Source organism: Herpailurus yagouaroundi, unplaced genomic scaffold, assembly GCF_014898765.1.
Source record: "Herpailurus yagouaroundi ecotype Mexico unplaced genomic scaffold, PumYag 187, whole genome shotgun sequence".
In the NCBI taxonomy this organism is placed as follows: Eukaryota; Metazoa; Chordata; class Mammalia; order Carnivora; family Felidae; genus Herpailurus; species Herpailurus yagouaroundi.
Window position 1 is genome coordinate 24654290 of NW_024412418.1, and position 19924 is coordinate 24674213.

General features: G+C 34.3%; 1 protein-coding gene across 3 annotated transcripts in view; it reads right to left on the bottom strand.

The window, feature by feature from the left end:
- Window positions 1-609: 609 nt before the first annotated feature.
- Window positions 610-19924, bottom strand: part of ANO3 (anoctamin 3) — a 422003-nt gene continuing 402688 nt past the window's right edge. For all 3 annotated transcript variants that reach the window (XM_040495589.1, XM_040495590.1, XM_040495592.1), the window contains 6 exons: window positions 17651-17784; window positions 16487-16639; window positions 13114-13261; window positions 8946-9026; window positions 8664-8769; window positions 610-3824 (listed from right to left, as the gene is read on the bottom strand). In XM_040495589.1, the coding sequence (XP_040351523.1) occupies window positions 3642-3824; window positions 8664-8769; window positions 8946-9026; window positions 13114-13261; window positions 16487-16639; window positions 17651-17784 (805 nt within the window). In that variant the 3' untranslated portion in view covers window positions 610-3641. The remainder of the gene's footprint in view (window positions 3825-8663; window positions 8770-8945; window positions 9027-13113; window positions 13262-16486; window positions 16640-17650; window positions 17785-19924) is intronic.

A 19924-nucleotide genomic window follows, 5' to 3' on the forward strand; every position in this document is an offset into this window, starting at 1 on the left:
CCACGCAAACACACACACAAGCACACACACCATACCCTGGGCCTATGTTTACCTGCCTCCAATTGACAAACTTATCAGCTCAACCATATTAGTTACACAACTCTTCAGGCAACCTAAATTTTCAATTTTGAGCATCAAGTTGAGAGAACATGGGCAATTTGGTAGCCTATTGTTGCCAGTTGGCTACACTGTCTCTGTATGTCCTCCTTTCTTGGCATGAACTTTATCTGTGCTAAAATTCCTATCCTAAGGAGATTTTGATGATGATTGGTGGAGTCAGCCCAAGTGTGAAAAAAAGAAAATGCTTCTGTGTGAAAAACATTTACTGCTTTCATAAGAACAAATCAACCTTCCTCTCCCCTCTGTTTCTAGAACAAAGCATTATTAGAATCAGTACGGTATTCCATCTGTACTTTTCATGTGCAAATGCCTTGATGATGACAATGAGCTTATCAGAGAACAAATAGCCAAAACTTTTTAAGAGTGTAACAAGGGCCTGCAAGAATAGGAAACTATTGCCTTTAGAGCTAAAGAATGAGCAATCCCTTCTCCCCAAACACACTCCAACTTATAGTGAAAAAACAAGCAGGATTAAATTTAACATGCAAATTATAGGAAAAATACGGTATCACACAATTTATTGAGTGAAAGAGGTTCCTTTCCATTCCGTTCTAAAACAGATTGTGCTAACAGCCATTCTGGAAGAAAGTGCAGCGTTCAGAAGTTGTATTTCATCATGCAGTCACTCAGCAGCATTTTATCGAAAAGTGCGTGCACAGACTCAGACAACTGCAAACTATTTCAGCTATAGTCTCGATAAATTTTTCACACACTGGACTGGGAAAGTGCTTCAGCTTTGAACAACTTGTCAAGGCAGACTGCATGCACATATATGTTAGTCATTTGCTTGAAAAGACAACGATTTAGAATATGAAAATAGATAAGCAGCATTCATGTAATACAGAATTCCTGAGAATAGTGTGTGCTATATAAATCTTTGTGAAATAATTTGTATTCCTATGAAAACCATGATATAAAACATATCTCTCAACGAAAGCAGAGTGACTTAAAACTCACATACTGTGAGGGGCTGTCAATATTTTGCTGTCAACGACCATAAAAGCATAGCTAGGTTCTACTGCATTGTTTCACAAAAGGAGAATTTCAGGTAACTTTTTCGGTGATTCTCTCATTTTCTATTGGTCTCGAAAATTACCAAAGGCAGCAATGCCTAAATCAATGTATTATAATTTTTTTTGAAAATGCCTTTCTCTTTTCGTTTTCTTTCTCTCTAGGCAATCAATACGATTTTCAACACTGATGGTGGTAGTATAAAAATAACTCAGAAAGAGCAGAATTCTCAAGGGCACGACTATCACTATTCTTTGCTCTACAGTAAGACAAATAGTTTTGTCTTGTGTCCCTAATTTGGGAAAGACATAAATGTCAGGTTCATTTATGTATTCAATAGGCGTACAGAACATTTATCCTCAGGCATGGTATACGTTCAACTAACAAAATAAAAGGAAATGCTGCAGATACCACAAACATGGAGGAGTTGAAAACTCCTTTGTGCAGTTAGTGGAACTAGTTGTTATGACTAGCAGGTGGCAGAAACAGAACCTCCGAGGAATCTGAATGTAAGAGTCCTTGGCAACAAGGGCTTGGGAGGGAAGTTTAGAGTCTGGGGTCCTTCCTTTTGCCCAGAATCAGAGGGCAAGTGGGGAAGTGTTCATTTTTGACAAGAACAAACCAACGAACAACTATAATCTGTCAGCTTTTTCCTGGAATAAAAGAAGAAAAAGTAAAAAAAAAAAAAAAAACCCAAAAAACAAAAAAACATTTTCAGGGTTAGAATGATAGCAAATAGTTTTCCAGTAAGAGAAACTTTATAATTTTCTTACTAGAGATACTCTAGCATATATACAAAGCAGCTTTATTTCCATTGTCTTTAATCTGGTCTTTATACATTTTGGAAACAACCATGCTTTATTTGGAAAGCAATCAGAAAAAACTGGAGAATTTTATTGGGAAAAAATTGGAAAATTTTTAATTGGAAAAAAACCCTAATTGGACAAATAATAATCACACAATACATATATATGATTATATATATGTATATAAATGTGTGAGTATGTAATTCGCCACCCCATTCCCAGGGGAGGAAAACTGAGATCAGTTTTGATTTTTTTCGCAGGGAAAGGTGTCTTGATTTCTCCCACACATTCCCTTACTTCAACTCTCCTCTTTCTTCCACACCCGCTCCCAGAGCTTACGCCTCCGCCAGACTTTTGTTACTTGAGGTTTCATCATTCCCATTGCATCTGTCTGTGAACAATAACACTCACAGAGTTGACACCGAAATAGCAACTCCACAACAATGCAAAACCATGTCTGTCATTGTTGATTTGATCTTGGTTTTAGAGAGTTTTCAAAAATCAACCAAATCAATCTATCAAAGAAACAGTAACAGAAAACTCCCTTTACTGATGAAAAGGAAATAAAACAAAAAATACATGTGTGTGTATTTACAAATAATATAAATTTATATTCATGCATTGTTTTCATTAGCTCATGAACAAAAGTGCACATTGTTAGAAAAGCTTAACGTGTTGCAAAGCATTTGGCTTCTGATATCCTGAATAAGTAAGTCACGATGGCATACCATGTAACTGATCTCAGAGCTGCACAAAATGTAACTTGCATTACATATTGCCAAGGTGCAAAAATACAAGGAAAACTAACATATTTACAGCATTTCAAGTTATTCTGTTATTCTGTGAGAGTTGTTATAATAAACTAGGGAGGAAAAAATTAAACATACTATAAAACAGCCCTCCACGGTAAAATATGGATGAGTGGTATTCTAAATGATATGAGAATAAACACCCATATTTTATAAGTATGTGGCTCTACTGAAATTTAATTTAAAAAAAAAAAGGCAGTGAAACTTGTTCTGTCAGTGATACAACACATTTGAATGTAGCCAATGCAATAGAGTATGTTTCAGTGAATGATATTCTTTTTAGAATCTCAGATTTTTGGTTTGACTACTAAAGGTGTGCAACTCTTCGACTGCATAGTCAATGTAAAGCAGCATAAATTCCTTGTAGCAGAGATCCATAAACCCAGAAAAAAAAATTCCCCAAACTTGTAAGCTGAAGGGACATGGAATTCTGGTAGCAAAGGCAATAACTGATGTAAGTCATTTCTTGTGAGTATCTCAACTCACCTAAGTTTCCAAAGTCAGATTAGTATGTGACTGAAGAGCAGGTGATACTGTTAGCATGCCTGGCTTATGAACGTTTACATGGAAAACTGTTGCTAGAAACCTCACCACCACCCTTCCTATCACACTGCAGCTGACGGAAGGTAGAGGTCTCCAAACACACAACTCCCTGAGGCTGGTTCTGAGAATTAGATCCCGGCTTCCTGCAATGTCAATCTAACCATTTAGATGTCATGAGTCATTTTTTTTTCTTCCCTAGAAGCCTGGATATTCCAAATCTCAGAGATGGCTGTGATGCATTTCCAAGTAACATATCATATATATGGTTTGCCAGGTATGCCTTCCTCCTGGATCCCCCCTAGAATTTAAGGTTGCTATCATTCCCACCATTGGTACTGCCCCTTGGTATTAACTAAGGCCATTCATGGTGAACAGGATGACCACTTTTTCTCCGTTGTTGTTGCAAATGTTCTAGTTCAGCCTCATACATCATCTCTTGGACCAAGTACTTCTCCCGTCGTATTCGGTCATACAGGTTCTTTGGTACATCCGGAATCAGGTATGCGATGAATGACTTGATCCCAAAAACAAGGTGCTGCAAATTTAAGAGGAGAAAGTACACTTTTCAATGATTCTGGAATGCCAATTATAGAACAGATTGTGAACAATGTTGCATTTGCCTTACAATCAAGCATCAGAACTCAGAGTGTACTATCTAGAATATTAATATTTTCAGAAATTATATTGGTGGGTGCCTGGGTGCTACAGTCGGTTAAGCATCCAACTCTTGATTTCGGCTCAGGTCATGATCTCACAGTTTGTGAGTTCCAGCCCCGCATCAGGCTCTGCACTGACAGGGCAGAACCTGCTTGCGATTCTGTCTCTCCTTCTCTCTTCCCCTCCCCTACTTGTGCTGGTACACACACATACACACACACACACACACACTCTCTCTCTCTCTCTCTCTCTCTCTCTCAAAATAAATAAACCTAAAAAATTTTAAAGAAATTATATTGGAACAACTATACTGCTGCCTTCCATCACATAAGTATTAGGAGAAAAGAGAATTCTTTCCTTTTAGGTGCCACATGTTAAAAATCACTTTATAAACACTGAATGAATCTTAAGTTCACATCTATAAAATCCTTATATACTATGCAATCCTATTATAACATGCATTGATATATAGAGATGAGAAAGACCACATCCAGGAAAACTCAGGTCTGATAGATCATAATCACATTGTATAAGCCACATAGAATACAGTCGGTCCATGACTGCATTCTGTGAGACTGTGGACTCAATCTCCAGAACATGCATTTCATAGATTTTCTACTCTAGTAAGTTCAAATATTATAAAATATTTTGTCTCTATTACATAATTCCTTTATGATAAAAATGTATTAATTTTTAAAAATAGACTGCCAAAAGTATTGTATATAAAAAAGACAGGACCAAAAACCAAAAGGTAATAAGCCTGTGGTCCAAAGTTCAGAGGCTGAATGAAACTGCCTATGTCTGAACCATCCTCTGACCCTTATTAGCTGTGTAACCTTTTGCAAATCACCTACGCTCTCTGTGTCTAATCTCTAAAATGGTGACAGGAATGATATCCCTTAATGGTTATTATGAGGATTAAATGAGCAGATATATGTGAAGGGCTTAAAGAAGGGCTTGATGCAATAGAAGCAACACTTAAATATCATTTCCTTTTATAATAACTGCATCCTTTTTCTTTTCCCATGGAGAAGAGTAGACCTTTCAGTTGCTCAGAAAAGAAAATCTGATACTGATAGAGTTAGGATGATGTGTGGAAAAAAAGAATTTACCTACAGGACTTTGTGACAACCTTCTCTTTATGTGGAAAGGAGGAATTCAAGGTACTTTTAACTGGGTTTACGTCAGCGCCTCAGGAAATTGCACTGCACAGTAGGTCACAGTAAAGCCTGTCGTATTCACCATAGAAAAGTAGATCGGGAGTTTCTTTCCTGATCATATATTTGGTATGCACATAAATATCCAGCAATGGGTCTCAAAAGTATAGAAATAAAAATCAAAAACATTTGTTATAATTTAAAACAGTGAAGAATATGCTCCGAGTCCTATACAATGGTAATAAATGAAGCTATAAAAGGATTCACATAGAGAGAATGATTCAGTATTTTAAAAAATCTATTTTTTAAAAGGCTAAAGTTTGCCATTTATCAAAGCAGCCTTGTAACCAGTTACAGATGATAATTTTCTTAAACTGACAGAGTGTATCTAAACAAAAAACCTGCAGCAAATATATTTAAAAAAAATCTGAAGTATTTCTGTTAAATTTAGAAACAAGATACAATTGCTCACACCATTGCTATTCAATATCCTACTGAAATTTCCAGCAATACAGTAAGGAAAGCAGGAGAAATGAGCATAAACCTCACAAATGAAGAGACAAAGCTGTCCTTATTTGCAACTTGTATTATCACTTGAAAAGGCTATCCAACAGATTTAACAGACAGAAGGTTAGAACCAATGAAAGACTTAAACAAGGAACATTGCACATGTTAGAAAAGACCATTAGAATTCCAACAGAAATCAATCAAATCATAATGGAGGCTAAGACAGTGTTTATAACAGCAATAAAAATATCTACAAAGTTTCTGGAAATAAAAAGGAATGAACAAGCAAGAGAATATTTTGAGACTCTATTAAAGTATGTAAGAATGGTTTGAATAAATTTCATGTTTATTAACGAATCAGCACAGATTTTGTAAATAAGTCAACATGTGTTTTCTATAAATGCAATTCTAACCATAATCCTTGCATGATACTTGAGGGGACCTGAAAAATGGCTTCTGAAATGTATATAAATGATGGATAACTCTAAAGAGCTAGGGCAATTTTTAAAAATAAAAGCAAACTTGGGGCACCTGGGTGGCTCAAATAGGTTGGGCGTCCAACTTCAGCTCAGGTCATAATCTCTCAGTCCGTGAATTTGAGCCCTACTTCGGACTCTGTGCTGACAGCTCAGAGCCTGTAGCCTGCTTCAGATTCTGTCTCCCTTTCTCTCTGCCCCTCTCCTGCTTGCACTTTGTCTCTCAAAAAAAAAAAAAAAAAAAAAGCAAACTTGGCAGGGGTAGGAAGTGGCTGGCTTTATCAGATATGAAGATATATTCCAAAGCCAGGACATTTAAATAGTGTGATAAGGAACAGGAATAGACAAATGGAGTAATGAAATCAGAACACTGTGGCCGGGGACACACCCACTATAGGAAATTGGAATATTACAGAGGTGGGTTTACAAATCAATGGTTAAATAATATATTATTTAATAAACAGCAGTATAAAAATTATATTGAATGAGAAAAATAAGCTTTTCCCTTAGTCTCTATAAAATGTCCAGATATCTTTAACACATGTGATAGGTAAGATTATAAAATTAATACTAAAATATGTAGTAGAATATATTTTTGAGCTGGAGATAAGACAATTTCCTAAATAAACTACACACAAAAAAAGCAAAAACGTTAAAAGGAAAACAATGAAAGACCTGATGACATCAAAATTAAACACTATTTGTTTATAGATAAAATTAATAGGTTATGGACAAGAAAAAGATATCTTGTATATTTATAACTGGTGAAGACTAATATGTAGAACACATAAGAAAATCTTGAAATTTGGCAACAAATAAACTAGAAATTCAGCCAAAAATAGATCAAGGTTATAAATTCACAAAAAAGAAACCAAAATGGTTTTGTAGTACTAAAAGTTGATGACATGAGTTAACAGCTTAAAACAAACAAACAAACAAAATTAAAACAAAATATTACCTTACTCTTATTCAATTGCAAAATATTAGAAATTCACATTATATGAAAATCTGGTGAAAATCTAAGGGAATTTTGGAGAGTAATCTGTCAGTATTATGTGAAATTAAACAATTTCCAAACCTGAGTATAATATTCCTGAAAAACCCTTATGTATGTTTAGAAGGTAATATGTCCAATATTTATAAGAGATTTATAGAGGTAGAGAGATTATTGCAAGCCCAAGTACCCACCCATAGGGGATTATGGTATTTAAAACCAATGAACTATCATACATAAGTAGACTGAAGAAATTATCTAAATATGGATAGACCTCATAGAAAGATCTCTGTCTAGGTCTAAAAAAAGTAAAATGGGTAAGAGACAAAAAAAAGTTATTGCATAATACCATTGAAGTAATTTGAAAAAAGAACACTTAAAACAATACTATATATACATATGTGTATGTTCAAATAAACATGTGGGAAAATTTCTACTGAAGAAAAAAGTGGGTGCTTTTGGAGTGGGTGGGTAATGGAATTAGTAATGAGGAATAAAGAAGAAAAAATAAAGAGGGAATCATTTGTTTTCATGATGACAGGTTGCTGTAAACTGAGGCATTTGACTAAGACTGTTCACTTGAGTTAAGAAAGAAGATGAAGAAAAAGTGTACATTAAAAACACACACAATAACAAGAAGACTTTTTAGAATCATTGGGTTGGAAATATGCCTTAACCTCTCTTATGTTACCTGTAATAAAGTGAAACATCACACTTCATCAGGAGACACTTTTATAAGCTCATGGAATCATTAGGTAAATAGAATTTCATCCTGGATTAAACCTTAGAGGTAAGCATTTCGTTTTATGGATGAAGGATGTTTCACTACAAAATTTGACATATTTTTTGGAGATCAGTGGAGAGGTATATCTGCCTTTAAAAAAACTTTTTGCAAAAGTCTTATGTATGTCTCCTTTTTTTCCTCTCCATAAAAAAACAGATACATTCAGTTTTTCCATAGAACTTAATGGTACCTTAGAGAATCGATACTCAATATATTCCAACACTAAATTCTCCACGGCATCAAGCTTCTTATATGCTAAGGAAGGCAACAATACTGTAGCTTCTCCAAAATTTCTTCACAGGACTACAGTCTAATATTATTACATGACTCTGATAATCAAAATCTATGCACATTTTATGAAAGTGTTCTTGGCATTATTTATTGAATTATGCAATGTCCCTTATACAAACACACATATGGTCAACTGTAATTAAGTTATTAGAAAATATGTTTCTTATTCCCAATGAATAAGTATAGATTCTCTCATCACATGATGAAAACCATCCTTTCCTTTTTAAATATGGTTACTAACAGGCTCAAACCTAAGTTTTCAGTTGAACTGTTAATAGCTTCTTTTATCTTAGTTTTCTGGTATAAATACCCACTGACCTACCTTCTTACATTATTCAGCTTTTGCGTTTTTGCACGTCTTATAGCAGTTTCACTGTATCTGAATCTTTTACTGGGATATACACAAGTCCTTTTTTGGAAGTCAGTGAGGAACTGACTTCAAAGGGCCAACTAATTTATCAGTAGGAAAAGGGTTTACTAATAGTAATTTTATCAGCCTGCGACTAACCTCAAACACAATAATGAAGGCCAATCGTGCAGCGAGGATATGCCAGTATTGTAAGGTGAACTCATAGGGTTTAGAACTCCACGGGGGACCTCTGTAGTCCCGGTACCTAAAATCCACAAGACAAACAATGTGAGGAATAGAGACCAAAGCATGGAGGCCCCAAATGCTGTAATTTACCAAAACTCCAAAATGACAGCTGAAATGGGCTCATTAGCATGTAGAGGGAGGAGATGGAATGATAAAAGCAAGAAGAAAAGATAGCTATAATTTACAAGTATGTACCTGCAATAACCAGATTTTCCCACACCAAGCTCACTCAGGTCAAAGAAGGATAGGCTGTTGTTGACATATCCCTTTAAACAACTGGGGAAAAAAGAAAAGTATCACATGATTCAGAGATCTATACATTTCTGGTCCAATTCTTTCATTACACATGACAGGATTCAATAAGTCCTATTAATCCTCTAACTTCCATTATTATGTACGTTTAGGTTAATGAGACAAAGTCTTGTCCACTGTTTTTTTTTTAATTTTTTTTTTAACATCTATTTATTATTGAGAGACAGGGTGAGACAGAGCATGATCATGGGAAGGGCAGAGAGAAGACGAGACACAGAATACAAAGCAGACTCCAGGCTCTGAGCTGTCAGCACAGAACCTGACGCAGGGCTCAAACTTACAAACCGCAAGATCATGACCTGAGTCAAAGTCAAACTCTTAACGGACTGAGCACCCAGCCACCCCTCCACTGTTTTTCCCCATTCATTTGGATTACATTTATTAAGCGCTGACTGTGCACTAAGCATTGTGCTAATTACTTCCTATGTGTTAAAACTCTATAAATATATGTTTTATACATGCAAATCACACCATCTGGCTAATTATTAATTATAATTATAATTAAGTAGCCAATAGAACAGCATGTGTATTTGTGATTTAACTTATTCAACATATATTTATTGAGGACCTATAATTTGTTAGAAAAATTCCTAGATGATTGGTATTTGACAGTGAACAAAACAAGTAGAAATTCCTATCCTGATGGTGAGGTATTAAATTGTAGTCAGAGTTAAGTTTTACAATAACCTTAGAACATGTACATTATCAATTCCATCATATAAAGAACTAAGTTTTACAGAGACTAACTTCCTCCAAGTCTATAATTCTCAAGATTTTTGAGCTCAGCTAACCTTTAAATTTTTTAAAAAATTACTAGGATCTCAAGAACCTTTTTGCATGAATGTGTATGCATTGCTATTCACACATTATAAATTAAAATAAATTTAGAAAATATTTATCTATTAATTCATTTAAGATAATTTATCAAATTCATTACAAATTGATATAAACAGCACATTTTTAAAGGAAAATAGTGATAAGTTCCAAAAAATATAGTAAGAAGAATGACATTGTTTTACATGTTTGCAAATCCTTTGATGTCTGTCTTACTGGAATACAGCTACATTCTCACATCTGTTTCTGCATTAAATCTATTGCAGTATGGTGTTTTAGTTGAAGAGTAAGTAGAGAATCCGGCCTCACATAGATAAGTAGTTGAAACAAAGGATATTTTAATAGCACTTCAAATAATTGTTGATAGTTTTCATGGATATTACACCAAAGTTCTACCTGTGCCATTTCTTAAAGTTTAATTGCAATGTGGAGTCTTAAAGTATCAATAAACTTTTTATATGGATTTTACATTAAAATCCACAGGTCTATCTTGTGCTTTGAAGTCATATTTTATCCATGCATAATTTTGTAACCTTAAATATGGGTCATCTGGGAAATATTTGTTTCTTGAATTATGCAGATCTTCCAAATATTGTTATATTTTTACTATAGACTACGAAAAGCATATTTGTTAATATCACCATTGATTTTTATCAAGAAAAATCTGTAAGTACTGGGAAACTTTCAAGGTCAGTGGTAGATAAAATTATCTAAAATTTTGATTTTCACTTTAAAACCTGAACTTTATTAATGGCAACAAATATGTCAGTTATTTTTCTTAAAGTGACCAGCTAGTTTTGTCCATTTTCTAGAAGAGTGTCTCCTACATACGTCAGTCTGAATAATCATAGTTTATCTGGAAATCATTATATCACAATAAGAGCATTTTGTGTAGTTTGCAAATCCAACAATCATGCAAGTGGTTTACTCTGAGACGAGCATCACCACACTTTAGCATATAGGAGAAGTGCTTTATCACACTTTGCATTTTGTCACATGGAATACTGAAAAGACATTTATTCAAGGCGGGGGTTTAATAAATGTAATAATTATTGTTTCATCAAGGACATTCTGAATTTTCTTACTGGCATTTTGTAAAATGGTGGTTATACAAAGGAATACAGTCATTGTATACAAAACAATACAGTCATTGTTTTTGGTACCACTGCCTTCAGTTACGCAAAGCCACAAGAGCATTTTATCCACTATCGCTTTCGTATCATCTATACTAATGTCATTATAGCAAACAAACTAAGAATATCTTAGTATTATTATGAAAACAATATCGGCCTTGTGGACTCTGAAGGACACACATGTTGAAAATCACTGCCCAGAACAAACGGCCGTTCAAACCTGGATTCAAATGTACATCTATCTCATTGTAAACCCTGAATTCTGAAGTACAGGACTGCACTGGTTTTACTCCCTTGCCTGTCCATCCCAGACCCCATGATTTGTCATTTTAACCGCTCTCTTGCCAATACCCTCCTCTCCACCGCCATTTTGTTCTTTTGCTATCTTGGTCTGAAAAATTCTGATCTGAATGAATCTACTCCAGCTTAGCTGCTAAGCATACCTAGAAAAAATTAAATAACAGGATGGTCTTAGGAATGTGCAGTTTCAACCTCATATAAGCCCTCTACATCTCTTCTTAAAGTTATTCTACATCTAGTCACTGAATATGGAGATGTCTGGTGCTATCTACATGAAAGGCGGGACTGGAAATGAATACACAGCAGATAACCAACTACTTTCATTTCCACCTGCCACTAGATGGAAGCAAAGACAGTAGCAAACAACACTTCTAAGGAAGAGGGTTCCCAAACATGCCTACATATTATAAACCCTTAAAATCCACTTCTAGACTATTTTAAATTAAGAAAAATTTTTTTTGGCTTTTCACTATTCATGCTAAAAGTAGCTTATTTATATTGTCTTTTACAGTTCATAAAATGCTACTTTAGACACTACTTCTTTATTAAGGGTCCAGATTGATGATTGTGCCTTTTAGTAAAAGGCAGTAAGAATTTCAATCTAGGGTGTTTGCTTTTAAGTTAAAGTCCCTTGACGTGACTCCAAAACACAAAATAAGATTTTATGTCTTTATTACTTCTCTTTGAAAAACTGAGATGTTTATGTTCAGAAAGGCGTCTCAGTGTTCTGAGAAAACATCGGTTCATCAGTAGAGCTAAGGGTCGATTTCATCGTAAACCAGAGCTCAGCATCTTGGGGCACATGCCCTGCATCTACATGAGACGCATGCTCAAACCTGCCCCTGAGGTAGGACTGAAGTGGCTTCTCCTATCATTGCTTTATCTCCCATAACTTCTTCCACTTGTAAGGCTAATCTGCAGCTGGAACTCCCATTTCTATTCCCCATGGCTAGTGCTCTCTGACATTCTTTCCTAATACTTGCTTTCAAGAAGGAAAGATGTGAAAAACACATTTCCCCTAAAACAGTGGTTGTAAAATGGGTGATTTTGTTCTTCAGGGGACATTTTGCAATATCTGAAGACAATTTTAGGTTGTCCCAACTTGAGGAGTAGGAAGGTTGCTATTTGTATCTACTGGGTAGAAGCCGAGGATTCTACTAAATATTCTACAATGCACAGAAACACCCCCACCATCCCTGCAAGTAGAACTATCTGGTCTAACATGTCCATAGTGCAGATGTTGAGGAACCCTGCTCTAAAGCATGGATTCAAATTTTAATTTCAAAGGGAAAAAAAAAAAAAAAAGGACACAGATCCAGGGCAATATTTTCTGCACCTTAAAATCCCTAGCTATAAATTCCTTTTGACAACTCTCTCATCATGTAGCTGACATTTCCTTCATGCACTGTATCTCCTACAAACTAGCTTTATTCCCTGTAGCAATTTGATTAACCAGTGTGGGCCCAATTTTTCCATCTATATAGTCAGAAGATGGCATTGCATGATTTCTAATGTCTCTTCCACTTCTAAATACGTTATAATGTTTTTTAACATTTCGATACCAGTGATGCATTTACAAGTAAAAACAGAGAGAGACTTCACAATCTTTGCATAAAAAACACTGTTGCCCTTTTTATTCTGCTTGATTTCATCCGATAAGCACACTTTAAGTGCAATGATCAAAAACACTAACTTTAACGGTCACAGAACAAAACTTCCCAATGAGTTCCCATTTCAATCACAAACAAAATATATAAGAAAAAATGTGTAAATTTCAACCTTACTTTTCACCATATTCAAAACGACTTGCACAGGGGCCATATTTGTATTCATAGACAAAACGTGGGATGTAATCAGATGTAATAGCAATTACAAACGCATTGGTGATAACAGCCAATATACCAATTCCTTCAAGAATTCCATACCAGATACCTAGTAGGAGAAAGAGTAAAGATAGGAAATAAAATAAAAAAAAAAACACATTAAAACCCTCTAATGAGTCTTCTTTGGAGAGAATGTTTTACTTATTTTGGGACCCCAGGTCTGTTCATTGTTTCCTTCCTTAGCACAGTATCTCAGTACAGTTTGGAATCTACTGAATACTTTTCCACAGAGGGAAGGTAAACCTTACCTAGAGAGATCTGAAAATTAAGATATCATTAGGAATTGTTTCAAGTACCTTTTTAAAGTAAAAGTGCAAAACTAGTTTTGCGTCAAGACCCAGGACTTTCCCAATCTGGTATAAAGACACACAAAAAAGCTTTTAAAATTGTATACAGTATCCATATAATATTGATTGTAGTCAAAAGTGATATTTGAAACAGGATTAAACATTGTTTTAAAAGTATTGATAAAAAAAAAAAAAGAAAAAAAGTCCTGGAAGGAAATACTCAAAAGTGCTAAAGGTAATTAGATAGGATGGCAACTGTCTCCAACCCTCATCCCTTTTCTTTGTTTTTCAAAATCTTTATGTTTCATTATATTGAGTTGTAATGAAAAAAATAAAAATAAAAAATACATGACATAAAAAATCATGAGACAAGAAATCAGAATCCATTAAAACATTTGAATACATCAAAATTTAACATATAGTTTTACAAAAGTAACAATATTCAGTGAAAAGAAAACAATCGCCAGAGAGAATATGTTTGTTTCACAAAAAACAAAGGGTTATTATACAGAATACACAAAAATGTCCTACAATTTTAATAAGGCAAACTACCCAAGAGAAAAATGGGCCAAGAATACCAATGAGTAATTGCTATGGAAATGAAAATAATCAATCACTAGTTGAAAATTAGCATTTCAGAGAAACACCTTTCAAAAAAATAAGATTTTTTTTTTAATCTATCAGATTGTAAGAGATTTGAGTCTCTTACCATCCACTGCTGTTGAGGGACTGTGGGAACAGAAACCCTTTTGAAAGTAATTGTTTGAAGTAGGACTTGTTACAGTATTTGTGGTGATTAATCTGATATCTTTTAAAATTAAAATGTGAATACATTTTAATCTGGTAGGCCTTATTTTGGGGATCGATCTGTACAACAGAGTTACACTGTTCTTACACATCTATGGATATGTCATAGACAATATATATAATATCTATGCCTGTGTCTATATTTACACCTATATTTATTCATAGTTATATTTATGAATATTTATTCCCTGCTTGGGACAACTAAGTAAATGACTATACAACTTATCATACATCTATTATGAGTATTATTACACTATTAAAATGAATGACACCAATATGTTTTGAGCTAGAGGATATTCATGAAGAAAGAAAAATTCAGAATCCATAAGTGTACAATTTTTTGTATATTTGTACAAGCAAGAAAAACACTGACAAAGTGTAAGGCCTAGCTGATATCACTCACGCCCTGAGGTAGAAGGGACAGGCAAAGAGGGAAGATGAATATTAACTATTTTTATACCTTTTGTTGTCTGGTTTGAGCAAGACAACCTACAACAGTTAACAAAGTAATAAATTTTGCATTGGAAAGTACAATAAACACTAATTAAGCCTGGAATGGGGTTTGATTTTTCTTTTTTGATTTATTTTCCAGATTTTCTTTCATGTGCTCATATTACTTTAATAATGAAATAATAAATATATTTAAATTAAATAATAGTAATAATTTTAGTTGTTTTAAAAAATGGGAACTCAAGTTGAATAGCATTCTCTGCAGGTTAGTAGTATATTTGAAATAAACTTTGTTGGCTGTGGAGTATATCTACATATATATGTACATATATATAATTAACTATATGTATATATATATACATATTTATATAATTAACCAAAAAAGATAACTTTGCAATATTAGCCAGAAAATTCCCGAAAAGGAGAAGGAAAAGTATGAATTTGCTTTTTCATATACTTAGAATTTCTATTACAAAATCACAGTTTATTAAAACAGTATGCCAAAAATAAGTAGTCAGATCAAAGGGACAAATGGAGATTCTAGAAATATACCTAAGTTTATATAGAATTTAGTATATAGAGCTAATTCAAACAAGCTAGGAAAGATGAAGTATTTGATAAATGGTTTTGGGAAAATTTGCTACTCTTTAGGAAAAAAAAAAGCTGGATACCAATTTCAACCCCTTTATTAACAAATTCCAATTAGATCAACAATTTAAATAAAACCATAAAGGGCTAACAGATAACCAAATAACATACACATATCTAAAATACATAGTGAAAAAAAAGTGCATGGTGAAAAATTGGGAGTTCTAAAGGACTTTCTAAGAATGCCAGAAATAATAATTATAAGAGAGATATATCAATGTGATAATATACACACTTTAAAAACTTATTCATGATAGAGTGAAAAGTTAAAAAGCAGCATTTGAAAGTGTTTCCAACCTATATATCAAAGGTTAATATTGTGAACATGGAGATAAAGATTACCAAATCAAATATAATAGACAAACTTCATACACAGTTAGTAAAGAAGAAATACAAATGTATTTAATCTCATAGTTATAAAAATGTGGGGAAACATAACAAGATCACATGGTTTGCTTCCTCATATTTGTGAGGATGAACAACAGTAAAAAAAAAAGAACCATTCTTATACCTGGTAGGAGTATCAATTGTCACAGTATTTCTAGAGAACATGTTGAGAAATTATTAAAATTTTAAATGGATGGAGGGCATTATGCTAAATGTCAAAAAAAATTAATGTATACGCTCTTTGACATAGGATTTCCACTCTAGAAATGTATCTTGAGGAAATAATCAGCCAAAGTATGTATGAAGATGTATGTTCACCTCAGTGTTGTTTATAATAGGAAAAACTGAAGCAATCTAAACATCTCTATTTAAGGGAATGAGTTTTTAGAAATGTCACACAACATGTAATAGAAATTGGTGCAGGAATTATAAAAAATGAAGCAAAGCAATTTTTATTAACATGGAAATGTGTATATGAGATCATTTTTAGTTACAAACAAGTTCATGAAATAGCATATTTAGTATAAACATACTCCCAAGTAAGTTAGTGTTCATTTCACTATTTTGTTAACCAAAATTGTTCAGTTTTTGTTATAGTTGGAAGGGAACCCCAACAATAGAAACCCACACGGTGCTAAGCTCAAGGCACCTGATGGCCTTAGCAATGCAAGAACCATTTAATTCCTGAATCTTACCTATGTCAGTGGCTCGAGCCGGCAGAGGCCTCCGCCACTGGGTGACAAATTTGTAGGCATCCAGCCTGATCTCAATGATATTGTTTAATAAGGCCAAAAGAGGGGCCAGAGGAAAAGCCGCAACAAAGATGGTGGTAAAACCAAACTGCAAAACTGTAAAGGGAGAGCATTACAAAATTAGTAATACAAACAATATCATTTCTTGAGTGCTTTCCTTGTGCCATATTAGGTACTTTACATAAATTGCCTTTCACCCTTTCAATATCCCTACAAGGTAAATATGCTCATCATATTTTGCGGCTAAGAAAATTATAGCTCATACATGTTAAGTAAGCTTGCAAAACGGTAGATAGCTAAAAATCCTAAAACCTGCACTTAAACTCTGATCTCAATGGATTGAAAGTTTATGTGCTTTCCACCCCTAGGCCATGCAGCATGAAGAAAGAGTGAATAAAAAAAAAAAAAGTCAAAGAGGAGGGCTTGAAGAAAAATGCTTAGCTCTAGAAGGGACCCAAGAGACCTAATCTTGTCTTTTTTTTTTTTTTATTTTTATTTATATATGAAATTTATTGTCAAATTGGTTTCCATACAACACCCAGTGCTCATCCCAAAAGGTGCCCTCCTCAATACCCATCACCCGCCCTCTCCTCCCTCCCACCCTTTTTTAATAGATGAGAAAAAGTAAAGTCCAGAGCAAAAGTAAATGTCAAGACAATACACAAAGATTTTAACAGCTGGAGTGGGAATCCTTATTTTCTTAATATAAATAAGTGGGTTTCTCAATCGAACTCATACCAGGTCTGTGCAAAGGTTTATTGTACGAAATAATTATTGCTTTATCCTGGCAGGATGGTATGTTATTGACACAGGAATGGATTCTGCTTTATTTTGTTCCTTTTAAATACCTGCACTAAAGCTAGGTATTCTACTATGAGAAAACTCTTCATTTTGGCCAAATGTTACAGCTAACAGAGGACAGAATCTGTGAGCCTTCCAAGGACAATGTTTTAATCTCTTCTCTAGTTATGTTGAGATAAAGGTACAGATGTATTTTAGAATGCCTGGGGTTGGAAAGGACAGAGATGGTTTTCTCTCTCTACTTTTGTGAAGTAACAAAAGAGTATCAAGAAAGCCAAAGAGCTGTGTAGAAGTTTGTTTCCTTACCCATTTCTAAATACTCATCCATAAGTCCATGAATATTCATGGGCTGCAGATTCCAATCATTTTCCCACTGAGGTATGGAAGCATCTTGTACTCCTCGCTTGATTTTATGTCGTGACCACCAGTTCTGGATCAACCTATATCACAGAACAGACAAAGGGCTTTTGAGCTCTTAGGTAAGTATGTAGTAAACAATTTGTAGTGCATTAAGAAAAGACAAATATCACTACTCTGGGAGTACACTACGCATTTCTGGGAATTAGAGTTATTTGCACGGTCTCAACTTCCAAGTTTAAGATGAGAGAATAGGTCTCAGCCTTCCTAGATCTTCTAAATGTCTACATATGTATCCGGGATTTAATTCCTCCCATTACACTTAGGTGCTTCCTGATACTTATTAGATAAATACCCATTTCTGATTCCTTCCTCCACTCCAACCTATATAAATACTTAAACTTCTATGTTGCCTATTTGATTGGATCTGAGCTCTTCATTGCTCATAACCCAAAATCAGCTGAGCTGTGCTCTTGAAACACAAGTAAAGTCATGTTTCACATTGAATAACTGAGTCCTAGTTAAGGTTTCAAGAGATATAGGTTCTAGTCCCTATCCTGCAATGTATCAGTAAGTCTATTCACCTCTGAGTTTATGAATGTGAAGGGTTTGAGTATTAACAATTACATTCTGTTAATATAGTGAACAATAATTTACAGGCAATGGATCTGTGTCTCAGTCCATTTAAAAGACTTGGAAAGGAATTAACAACAGTATTTCCCTAGCGTAGGGGCAATCTTGAAATTACATGGCACAGAAATATCCCAGTATGCATATAGCGGGGACATCTGGGCAATTAATTATTTCAAGGGTTATATGACAATTACCTCTAGAATGAAGTGAATCCTACAGGATTCAGTGAATAGTACCTCAACTCTCACATATAATTAATTACATATCTATACTCAGTGGGTGTTGAAAAAATAACCATTGATCCAAAAATCAGGTAGTTCTTCAGTGTATGTCCCATGGAAGTTGCCTCTGGGACCTCATGAAGATGGAAAAGGGGCTGGGTGTTGGGATTGAGGCAGGCCTGGTTGGTTCAGTTTTATTTTCTTCGGTCTGCTTAAGATTTTACTTTAAAAAAGAGAACCATGTTATCAAATTTTCAAAATTACTGTTCAGCGACTGGTTCACTCCTGCTGGATTTGAAAGAACACCAACAGAATGCCCCTTACCATTGTACATTTGGGATTTGATATACACAATCCAGGCTGACCACTTGGGCAAAGCCATCATGAAAATGTGCTATCCAAAGTGTGTGATATGTACAGAAGCACACAGAAAATGATAACAATAGCCATTCTAAATAAGATAATGACTACTATACCATCTTGATGGTGCTTATGAAGCTATTTATTTCACAGCACATCAGATCTTGTGGTAGGCACTTGCTACCTAATCTCCTCAGCTATTTTCAAATGACATTCCCAAACCCTACGTCTCAAAGAGATGAATCAAGGATAGGAAGGGATACGGATGATGGGGTGGGCTACCCAATCTTCTATCCCTACATCCCTATGCTCTCTTCATTTACAAGAGATTCATTTTCATCCCTTTGGAATATTGAGGATCTCTTCACAAAAAGGCTCAGTTGTTTATTGATTAAGGTTAAAGACCACTAGGTATCTCATGCAATCTCCACAAATCCCTTATTTTATAAAAAAAAATAATGTCAGAGAGAGGTAAGGTAAAGTAAATTATAAGCATCTTTAGCAAGAGGCAGAGAAAGTATTTGAACCAGGTCTCAGACATTTCATAGTCCATGCTCTAACTGCCTAATATGTAACATAATGTCTCATGGCAGATTTCAGGGTTGATATCACTTCTCCAGTCCTAAGGTCTCTGCTCTGAAATGTCCTAATACCATTTGTAAGCCAACAAGGAGAAAGAATGATGGGATAATTTGATGACTAAACCTAAGCTATTTATATCATCAGTTATTATCAATCCTTCTATTGTCAAGAAATTCCTCAAAATAGTCATGTTTTTAACCTTGATTAGGCCTTACAGCTTCCATATGACATTGTTTTACATACACTGTATTCTAGTGTATTTGGAAGAGTAATACTATTTTATATGATATAAAAGTAGGCATTCAACATGTCAGCATTTCACAGATAGTTAAACCCTATCTAAAGAGACAAAACAGACTACTATATATATATATATATATATATATATATATATATAGTTGTTTTCACAATCAATCCTATTCTTTTT